This window comes from Plasmodium chabaudi (genome assembly GCF_900002335.3).
Source record: "Plasmodium chabaudi chabaudi strain AS genome assembly, chromosome: 6".
Lineage (NCBI taxonomy): Eukaryota > Apicomplexa > Aconoidasida > Haemosporida > Plasmodiidae > Plasmodium > Plasmodium chabaudi.
Window position 1 is genome coordinate 81,896 of NC_030106.2, and position 12,182 is coordinate 94,077.

Below are 12,182 nucleotides of genomic sequence, written 5' to 3' on the forward strand. Positions count from 1 at the left end.
TGCTATTATTACTGTTCGGTTGGGATAATACAATTTAAAGCAATTGTGACACAAATAATAAATTTTACTAAATAATATTTTCATCAAATAAAGAAAATATAGTGTTATTCATGATTCAATATAGCTATTTGTTAGCAAGTTATATACATATGCAATATAGATATTTTAACCATATTATACATCCCCTTTCATATCAATGGCTATGCCCCTTTTTTGGTTGCATATTTAGACATGATCTCGAGATTAAACTACAGGGATGAAGCACACATTTAATCAACAATTTCAGATCAATAAATATGATAAAATTATAAAAAATTTAATTATAATATACCCCAAACCCTAACTCAAAAGGCAGATTCAGTGAACGAAACAATAACCCATAAACATAACTTTGACCCATAATGCATGAACCTCTCGGCATCAAGAATATTAATATAAAAAAATAAATTTATTTTATATATGTATATATATATATATATATATATATATATATATATTTTTTTTTATTTTACAACAGTATGCTTCATTATTTTGTTTTTATATTTTATTTATGTATTTTTTTTAATTTTATATATACTTTGTTTTATTATTAAAAGGGAATTTATAATTTGTATTAATTTATAAAAAAACATGGGCGTCAATATTACTACCAATAAATAATTTTTATCAAGTTATTGTTATGAAACATTAGAAATAATCGGCATAATATTGGGGAATGTGTATAAATATAATGCAATACCCATCTTAAATAAACTCCTTTAATATTTAAAATTACAAAAATATGCTTTATACTCAAAACAAATGGAAAGGAACAACAAAACAACTATTTTTATATAATAATTGTTACGCGTATTTTTAGCATGATTGCATATTCATTAATATAATTGTTTGCGTATATTAGATTAAATATAGTCAAGTATTACATTAAAACAGTATATATTTTTTATACTATCATCCTACCTATATATTATCAACTTTCTATTGCTAAATAAATGGTGGTGTCATATAATATACCTTTTATCTATCCAACCATAAATTGGATATATAATATACAATTAAATTTCAGTTTTATTTTTAAGTTATCTGTAAAAATAAAAAGTTTGGCTACATATAATTTAACATATTAATAATGTTATATTAACTAAAACTATTTTTTGAGATATATAATATTTTTAATATTTAATATTTATTAAAGCTGTAATAATTATTGTTCACTTAAATACAACAGTTGAAAAAAAAAAATTAATTTATATGTTCTTTTAAAAAATCCTTTTATTTAATTTTTATATATTATAATATGTTGTATATTACATATATAACTATAAATATAATTGTAATATTATTATATGCATTTCAATAATAATAATTAAATAGTTAACACCTAAAGAGACGAAACTTAATAACATATAGAACACATGACATGCAACTAAATTCTATATGCATTTATTTATTAATATATAATAATATTTAAAAAGATAATTATATTTAAAAATTTGATAAATGCATGAAATAAATAAATCAATTTTAAAAAATATTTATATTTATTTAAATAAATATTAAATTTTATAATTTGTTCGAAAATCGTTTGCTTCGATATAGTATATTTGCATAACCTTTATACTTGTTAATTTTCTATTTCTAAAAAATATATTAATATTTTTTAATATTTTACTTATCAATCCCCAAAATGAATAAGGGACATATTAAGATTGCTTTGGCACTTTTAAGTGTCGCGGGATATATGCAAAATATAGTATTTGCAAACAAATTCGATGCAGCCACCATTTCGTAAGAAAATAATTGCAACATATATATCTATGTCAAATATAAATATGTGTATGCTGTTTATTATGAGAATATATATATATACATATATATATTTGTATTAATGCCGATATTTATAACAATTGTAAATCAAAATAACTTCTTATGAATATATATTTTTTTTAAATTCAAAATGCACATAAATTTAAAAATATATTCCCTTCTCCATTTGTAGCTCAAATGAAGAAAGTGAACATCAAATATCTATCAGCCCTGAAGAAGCTACACAAGCAGCAGCTGTTATGGTCGAAGCTTTAGATGTTGCAAAAAAACATGCTGAACATACAGATGATTACGGGCTATACTATAAGAAAGATGACGAAGAATTTCTACATTTTAAGAGAGCAAACAGTACTGAGATAGGAAAGCTTGAATTTACAATCCACAACCCGGATAGTGTATGAATTAACAATCAATAATTTTTAATTCATGAAATTATTTTAAAATAAGAAAATATAGTTGTTAATATATAAATATATATTTTTTGTTATTATTAGTATTCTGATATAGTAAACATGCTATGGGATCCAAGTGGCGGCAAGGACTACGATAATTTATTCATTCAAGGTACATAACTAATTTGTTTAATGTGGTTACCAATCTTTATTACGCATTTCTTGTTTTTTTATTATCAATGCCCAATCTGCTATTTAATATTTTTCATTTTTTTAAATTTAATCATGTTTTAATTTACGTGTATACAAAATTATAATTTTTTTAGGAGCCCTTCATAGAATATACAATGAAAATTTAGTAATTAGACAACAACGTTACAAAAGCTTTATGTGGGATAAATATTATTATGCATTAGCCAACAAAGTTGAAGTAAGAAAATTTTTTTTCCTTCATCCTTCTATATATATTTTTTTTCATATGATTATATCCTAATTTATGAAAATATACTTTTTATTAATTTATAGTTATCAGAAGACGAAACTGCAATAGTCTTGACTTCATCACAAATGAATGATCATGATCCTGGATACTATGCAGAATATGTAAATCCTCTCGTAGAAAGCGCAAACTCATTCAAGCCAGAAGTTGATTCTGAAGAAGATATTAGACGTGGAAAATTATACAAAACGTATGTTAACTTAATGACGCTTTTCATTAAAAAGGAAGTTGATTGCGTTAAAATTACCGTTATCGCCTCTGTAAGCAATATTAAAATTTTAGTAACATAATTTTATTTCGCCATTATAAAAAATATATAATTTCTATATATAATTTCATATTTTAATATATATTCATTCACAATAAAAATGAGCATTTTATATATTTATTAATTTTTTGTTTTTCTTAGATTGATCATAGTGTTCTTCCTGATACCACACAAACCATCATTAGAAAAATGACATCCAAGATAATGCTAAATATTATCAATTTAAGGGATATTTTTGAAAAGAAATAAACATATTTCCAAATGATATCTTAAAAAGTTTTGATACTTATATTAATAAAATAAATTTATTTTCACGGATGGAACCTATTTTAAATTATCATTCTAAAACGTCTTTTTTTCGTTTTTCGAATGCTTATTTTGTATATTATTTGTTCATATATTCTTTATATAAAATGCACATACAGGAATTTAATTTTGTCAACACTACAAATATAAGTGTTATAATTTATCCAAATATTTTATTTACACCCCTTCTTTTATTTAATATTCATCACACTTTTTTCTAATATAATATAACGCAGATTTTGGTAAAATCATAATGCTTGAAATTAAATTGCATTGCCACATTTTAAAACATAACTTAGCTTATAATCCATATTTATTGAACGAATTATATAGTTAAATAAGTCTTTGAATATAAGAATAGGCTTTAAAATAATACTTGTAGATATTAAATGCATACCATACTTTTCTTTTAACATTAATTTATTACCATATAAATAAATACGAAGCATAAATTTAATGTGTATAGCAAATTATTTGTAGTTATGTTGTAATATTTACTTTTAAAGGGGAAATATAAGAGAGATTTGTTATTTTGTGACATAAAACTGGGTGTATATATTATATTTATTCTCTATATATTGTTTTATATTATTTTTTCTACCGTTACAGTTTCAGCGTGCATAAATTAAAGTAGCTCATAGTGAATACCGTTCTTAATAAAAAGGATCAAATTTTACAATTATGCTGTTTTTTATTATAAATAAACATTAAACCATATAATATATATTAACTTGGGATAATAGTAGACGCCTATTATAATTCCGTTTATACCTTTTCTTTATCAATTAATTTTATTATACAAAATTTATATGCATCAATTTGTATCATGAAAAAGTACATAATATTGAAAATTATAATTTCTTGTTAATATAACTTTATTTATGTAGACAATTAAAAAATACATTTTTGTGTAATATTATAATATAAATATATGCATCTTAACAATATATATACATATAATAATGTTGCATAGCCGATTCATTTGATTTCGAATTATAATTTCCTTTTCTATAATTCTAAAAGTATATTAGTTTATAAAATTATTTAGTAGCGAAAAAATCATTTGTTTCTTGACATTTTATATTAGTATTCATTATTTGGAATTCGAAAACACTTCCAAAGACAAAATTTAAGAGAAAAAAAAATAAAAAAGAGGAAATGAATCATTAATAAATTATTCTTAATATGATTATTGGTGTATTTTAAGACATTCATATATTTGGAAATAGATAATTTCAATATAGACTTCGAGTTTTATAAGAAAAATGAAAACAGTAGAAACAATAAATAAATGCAAATGTATAGATATTTAATCGAAAAAGAGTGATAAACATTAAATTAAAGGAATATCACAAATAAAAGAAATATCATAAACAATAACATTTATATTTTAATACTCACAAAATGAATACATATAGATGCACCCTAATGTTAAAAGACATAAACAATTAATATACAAAAAAAATATTCTTGAAACAAAAAAATATTCTTGAAACAAAAAAAATATTCTTGAAACAAAAAAATATTCTTGAAACAAAAAAAATATTATTAAAACAAAAAAGACATCCTTAAAACAAAAAAATTTTATGATCGTAATTTAACGCAAACATTGTGTATGGAAATAAACCATTTTATTGGCGTAAATCTTCTAATAATATGATGCTGAAAAATATATATGAAATATGTGTTTATATATGAAGGAAAAAATAATATAAATCTTTCCAAATACTGCATTTTTGTTAAGTCGAGGAATGCTCATCAATCTACGAACAAAAAACATAAGTGGATGAATATATAAAATGTTTAAATTTTTTGCAAATGATAGTATTATTATAAATATGTATGCATTTATTTAAACAATTGCTGAAAACTATCATGTTATTAAAATTGTTTTATCGCTTACAGCTTCGATATAGGTGAGATTAACACTCCCGGGGTGTCTTTCAATGAGGTACCCATTTAAGTGAACAACCGTTTTTTTTAATTTTCCTTTTTTAATATCGTCTTCAGAATCAACTTCTATTTCGAATAAATTTGCGTTATCTATGATTTTGTTTTCATATTTTTCCTTGGAAGGGTTGTGATCATTTACATTTGGTGAAACAATGGCAATTATAGTTACATATTTTGATATCTACAAAATTAATAAAAACATATTGCATAAATTATTGTGAATAATATGAAAAATATGATTTTTGGGTGGATGAAAAAAGAAATTTCCTTACTTTAGCCTTTGCAGCTAGAGCATAAAAATATTTCTGAGGGGATCCATGTTCTTTTTCATAACGTTTTTCTATTAATACTAAATTTGGATTGTACACACGGACAACTTTTCAAAAAAAATAATAATTTTGCATTATGTAAAATAAAATATTATAAATTTGAAGATATGGGAAGCAATAAATAGTATCATATAACGATGGTAATAATACATCACGAAATGTCGAATAAATTGTAACAATAATGCACTAATTTGATTATTTATTTATGTTTTGTATACTTTTAACATCGCCACCATTGGGCAAATTGATACGATCGGGATTCCATAACATGTTTAATACTTCATTATACTAATGGAAACAAAGAGAAATATATGCATATAAATTATAATCATTTTTTAATTTTAATTTGGTTTATAACTTTAATATTGCTCGTTAATTTATACCTTATTGCGACCATGAACTTTATAATAAATTTTTTCAATATTTATACGTTTTTTACGGTTTTTATGATTTTTTTTATAAAAAACCATATTATAATGAGGATTTTCCCCCTTATATTTAAAACCATCTACACTTATAGCATAATGCTTTAAATGTTCTATAGCTTCTTTCATAAGCTTTTCTGCATTTTTTATTTCTTCGGGATTGGTACATAATAGGTCCTTGCTTTTTTCATATACTTCTTCTGAACTATCATTGATAAAAATGGACATATTTTTTATGGGTACAAAAATAAAGTTATTGTATTTATATTATAACGTTGTTACAAAGGCGTACATATAATATTTTCATAATGAAATATATAATATATTGTATATTATATATATTGGTGTATTTTCTTACGTAATATTCAGAGGTTCTATTTGGGGTGGTGAAAATTCCTCTGGAGCAGACTCAGTTGCAATGGCTTTATTATTTACATATACGAATATGCTTAAAAGAAATAAAACAATTTGAATATAAAATTTATTCATTTTTGAAGATTATAAACAAAGTATTAAAATATATATTAGTATTTTTTTAATAAAAATTAACAACTCGAAAGTCTGAACAATCAAAATTAAAATTGAAGCAAATAATTTTATTCAATAAAGTATAAAAAACAAATTATTTTAAAAAAATAGAAATTATTTAAACGAAAAAATGTGTGTTCTTGCCAGATTTATAAGTTTAACATATTTTTTATTTAAATAATTCAATCACAAGGCGATGCCAATAACAGAAGTTTTCATAAATAATGAATATCAAAAATATTATTCATAATTTCATTAATATTATAATATTTAAAAATAAATATTTTTAATTATATCATATAAATTATATTTTTAATATTGGCATTATGAATACACAAGCCTTATATTTTTATAATTGGTTAAGCTTAATCTAAAATGTATATAAATCCCATTGTGTGTGGGGTCTAATATTACTTATATTTAATATAATAGGAAAAAATACGTATGGAATACATATATTTACATTATTATATTAAATATGTTTTGCTATTTTTTCCCATTTGTTTTACAAAATTCCTTTGATAGTGCATAGTTTTTTGAGAAATGCAGTTAATTTTATATATTACGAATACTATATAATAACAGTATTTTTTACGTCATCATAATAATTGTGTGATAAAATTTATATATGAGAACCGCATATTCTGTGATTTTTTTGTCACTTTTAATACACATTTTACTAAATAAAAAATTTCTAGCATAATTCTTAATTTTATAAAAATTATTTATTGGTAGTAATATTGACGCCCATGTTTTTTTATAAATTAATACAAATTATAAATTCCCTTTTAATAGTAAAACAAAGTATATATAAAATTAAAAAAAATACATAAATAAAATATAAAAACAAAATAATGAAGCATACAGTTGTAAAATCAAGAATGTATATATATATGTGCATACATAAAATGAATTAATTTTTTTATTTTAATATTCTTGATGCCAAGATGTTCATTCTTTATGAATCATCTATTTGCATTACGGGTTATTGCTTCGTTACTAAGTCGTCGTTTTGAGTTGGGGTTCTGGGTATATTGTAATTTAATTTTTTGTAATTTGATAATATTCGGGGTCTGTAAATGGTGATTAAATATATGTATCATCCCCTATGTTTAATCTAGAGATTATGTCTAAATATGTAGCAAAAAAGGAATATCTCCATTAATATGAAAAGGGCCGCATAATACTTCTATCTAACTATCTCATATATGTTAAATGTGGCAATATTATAGCTTCACATTTTATATTTTATTGCTAATTTTTGGCTGACTTTATATAAGAACCTTTATTATCTATTATATAAGACTTGCTAGCCCATAGCTATATTGAATCATGAATAACACAATATGTTTCTTTATTTGATGAATCAGTTTATTTAGTAAAACTTCTAATTTGTGCCACAATTATTTTAATTTAAATTGAATTTTGATAGCCGAACAGTATAATATTATATATATAGAGTATTTTTTATGTATTACTAAACATGTTAGAAGCATAATCATATTTTATGATTATCTATTGTATATTGTAATATGTTTAATTACCATTAAAAATATGCCTATTAATTTGAAGGTATATTATAATGTAGCCAATTGTTCCAAATGAGTCATCTTATAATCCCTACCCAGTCTCATATATAATGCTATTATTACTGTTCGGTTGGCATAATACAATTTAAAGCAATTGTGACACAATTATAAATTTTACTAAATAATATTTTATCAAATAAAGAAACATATTGTGTTATGCACAATTTAGTTTAGCCCCCGATTAACAAGTCCTATATAATAGACAATTATAATATAGCATAATACGACTTCATATATAGCCAATATCTATATTAATATATGCAATATAGACATTTTATTTAACCATATTAGATCTATATTAGCACTCAATTATATATATTATAACCTATGAGAAAATGTTATGCGATCCCTTTCGTATTAATGGCTATGCCCCTTTTTGGCTGCATATTTGGACTTCATTTCGAGATTAAACATACGAAGATGGCACATATATTTAATCACCATTTATAGACCAATAAATATTATCAAATTATAAAAAATTAAATAAGGCATAACCCAAAACCCCAGCTCAAAGCATATATCCCAGAAAACACAATATAATGTATAATGCCAAAGATATGCAAAGATGCAATAAATACCCACATATAACAAGAGTATACAGATATATGAGATTATACACTTAATACAAAAGTATATACATAATACAGAACTCTGACTTATAAATCATTAATACCTCGATATCAAGAAAATTATAATTAAAAACTAAAAAAATATTTTTTGTATAGAAATTCCATGATTTATTTTATAAACTTTATGTTTCATTATTTTTTTATTTTACATTATATATATTATTTATTTTGTTACATACAAAAGTAATTTTATAATTCCCATCCGTTTGCAAAAAATATGTATCAATACTACTAGCAACGCACAATTTTTATCGACTTAGGAGTTATATAAAAAAATATAATCTAGTAAAATTTCGATTAATAGCGATAAAAAATAGTATAAAACGGGAGTTGCAATAATGCAAATTTTATTGAACTATTTGATCACGAATTTACAATATTATGACTGTGGTATTGCACTATAAATAATAAGGATGCACAAGCGTGTTGTAATTTTTGGATTAAGTCAAATTCTTTTGATATTTAAAAATATAAAAATTGTATATTAAATTCAAAATAAGCAACATACTTATTTTTTAATGTAACTATTATATAGTATATCCTTCCCTATCACATCGCTCATTCACTAATGTATGCATCAATAAATAATTATTTTCAAATAATTTTATCAAGTGTTGCATTAAAATTTATATATTTTTTAAATTATTTTCTTGTAATTTTTAATCTATATTTTAATATTAATTTTCTAATAATAGGTAAAAGCAATATAGGAAAGGCTAATATAAAATTTTTGCGACGTGCACAAATATAATAATCCCGGGCATAGGCCGCATATATATAATATTTCAATTTTTAATTTAGTGATCTATAAATAAAAAAGAGTATACTATAATTTAATTAAAATTAGTTATTTCTAGACATTATAATATCTGTAGATTAAAAATCATAATATTTATGAAATTATATATATTGGCATTGTTTTGGAATAAGGCTATTTAAATAAAAAAATATTCGCGCATTTATAAGCCGTACAAATTAGATAATTATACAATTTATCTTTGAGTAATAATTTTTTTAAAATAAATATGAATTTTTATAGTTTTCTCGAAAATCCTTTTCTTCGATTTTAATTATATTTATATAATTTTTAAAAAATACTAATATATTTTTTACTATTTATATATCAAATTCAAAAATGAATAAAATATATATGAAAACCGTTTTTGCTCTGTTGAGTTTGTTTGTATATGCAAGCAATAAAGCCATTGCAAGTGATCTTCATCTAAGGGGACCATCTTCAGATAACCTTATGTAAGAAAATATGATAAGTATATTATATATATCACCATTTAATCTAACTATAAACACGTACAAATGAGAGTATTTAGAATATATTAATGTGTTGTGCATTTTTATAACAATTGTATAATGTGCATACCATTTTATAAGTAAATATATTTACATTTTTTTTTCGAATTAAAAATCTAAATAAAATTTAAAAATAGATCCATTTTGGCCAATGACGCTTCGGAAGATATATATGAAAACAATACACACTTAATATGCACAGATCCTGAAGAAGCTAGAAATGCAGAAAAACTTATGAAAGAAGCTGTAGCTCTTTTACAATACCATACTCAAAATGAAGAAGGTTACGATTTATATAATATATATGATGAGGACGCAGCTATATATTTTAAGAACCATGATGGTATAGACATTGGGAAACTCGAGCTTAAAATCCCCGGTCCAGATAATGTATAAATTAACGAACTTATTTTTTTATGTTATAAAATTAATTTCAAATAAAAAAAATTATTATATATGTATCCACACTTTTTTCTTTTCATTAGTATGATGATATTGTCAAAATATTATGGGATCCCAATGGGGCTCAACTTTTCGATGGAAACTTTATTAATGGTAATTAGTTAATAATATAAATACATGATTATGATTATTTATTGATATTTTTAATTTTATTATTACCACCATCATGTTATTGTTTTTTTTATTTGTCTTTTTGTTAATTTCTATAATATTTTAATTTACGTTTTGCAAAATTATTATTTTTTTAGGAAAATTTATGCGTATATACGATCCAAATTTAGTAATAGTTCAACTTCGCTCCAGAAGTCTTGTGGGATTAGCCCAAGAATATTTATGTGCTTTAGCCCACAAAGTTGAAGTAAGGAAATATTTTTTTTCCTTCGTCCATTTAGAAGCAATGTTTTTTTCACATGATTACATCATAATTTATACAAATACATATATATGCAATTTTTGTTAATTGTGTAGGTATCAGAAAATGAAACTATAATTGTTCATGCATCAGCAAATATAAATGATCACAACGATACTTATGAATATGGATATAGAAACTCAGTTTTAGAAAATGCAAATTCATTCCACGCTGAAATCGAATCTGACGAGGATATTAGAAATGGCGAAATAATAAAAACATATATTAACTTATCTGGATGTATCATTAAAAAAGAAGATGATTGTGTTAATCTTACGTGTGTCAACTCTGTAAGCAATATAAACATATTAATAACATAATACTCACATTTCAGCATTCATTAAAAATATATACTTTATTTATAAATGCCATATTTATAATATGTATTATTCATTCACAAAAAAATATAATTATTATATTTTATATATTTATCCATTTTTTATGTAGATTGATGTTGAATCTCCCATTATGGAAGACCTTATTCTTAAAGTAGTTAAAGCAACCAAAATAGCAGCGCTTACCAACTTAAAAATTACACTTGAAAATAGTTCATAAACGTATATATCATATAACAATTTGATATGCTTTAATATTATGATGCATATATTAATAAAATAAATTGCATTTCATGGATTATATTTATTTTAAATTATTATCATGAAATGTCTTTTTTCTTTTCAATCATTTTTCATTTGCATATAATTTATTCTTGTATTTTTATGTGATATATATACATTTAATTTGTTTAACATTAGAAATGTTAATATTATAATTTATGAAAAATATTTCTTTATGGGCTATCATTTGACATTAATATTGATAGTTCTTTTTTGTTATAAATTTAAATGTTTGTACTTTTTTATTTATTTATATAAAACTCTATATTTTAACTAAAACCCTTTACCTACACCTCAAGTTATTTAATTTTCACCTTATTGATTTAAATAAAAATTGACTTATATTAATCAAAAGGGCAAATAAAAAAATATCATAAAAATAGAGTTTCCTTTTAATAAGTTTTCCAATTAAACAAATATATTCCAATTTTTTTACAAGTTAGTAGTAATAAGAAAAAATCTAAATAAACAAATTTCGTGGAATAATGACATCACTCGTGTTATATCTATATGCATAATACGTAACATATATTAAATACATTTCAAAAGTTTATTTTTTTACCATTTTCCATCCATAAAAAAGAATAATAAATAAAATTAAAATAAATTATTTCTTAGCATAAGCTTTATATTTTTTT

At 22.3% G+C, this 12,182-nt stretch overlaps 3 protein-coding genes across 3 annotated transcripts; 2 read left to right on the forward strand and 1 right to left on the reverse strand.

Moving 5' to 3' along the window:
- Positions 1-1,687: 1,687 nt before the first annotated feature.
- On the forward strand, positions 1,688-3,235 carry PCHAS_0602100 (fam-a protein; the record flags this gene model as incomplete). Its single annotated transcript, XM_016797422.1, has 6 exons — positions 1,688-1,788; positions 2,000-2,222; positions 2,322-2,391; positions 2,546-2,649; positions 2,745-2,978; positions 3,128-3,235. 6 exons carry the CDS (start codon positions 1,688-1,690, stop codon positions 3,233-3,235), a joined length of 840 nt encoding a protein of 279 aa, XP_016653379.1.
- A 1,796-nt stretch (positions 3,236-5,031) lies between these two features.
- On the reverse strand, positions 5,032-6,488 carry PCHAS_0602200 (fam-a protein; the record flags this gene model as incomplete). The annotated part of the gene is made up of 6 exons (XM_016797423.1): positions 5,032-5,055; positions 5,196-5,426; positions 5,518-5,621; positions 5,793-5,862; positions 5,958-6,204; positions 6,358-6,488. 6 exons carry the CDS (start codon positions 6,486-6,488, stop codon positions 5,032-5,034), a joined length of 807 nt encoding a protein of 268 aa, XP_016653380.1.
- A 3,392-nt stretch (positions 6,489-9,880) lies between these two features.
- PCHAS_0602300 (fam-a protein) lies at positions 9,881-11,482 on the forward strand (the record flags this gene model as incomplete). The annotated part of the gene is made up of 6 exons (XM_016797424.1): positions 9,881-9,996; positions 10,191-10,443; positions 10,539-10,608; positions 10,764-10,873; positions 10,984-11,217; positions 11,375-11,482. The coding sequence occupies 6 exons, from the start codon at positions 9,881-9,883 to the stop codon at positions 11,480-11,482; spliced, it is 891 nt and encodes a 296-aa protein (XP_016653381.1).
- Between the last annotated feature and the right edge of the window lie 700 nt (positions 11,483-12,182).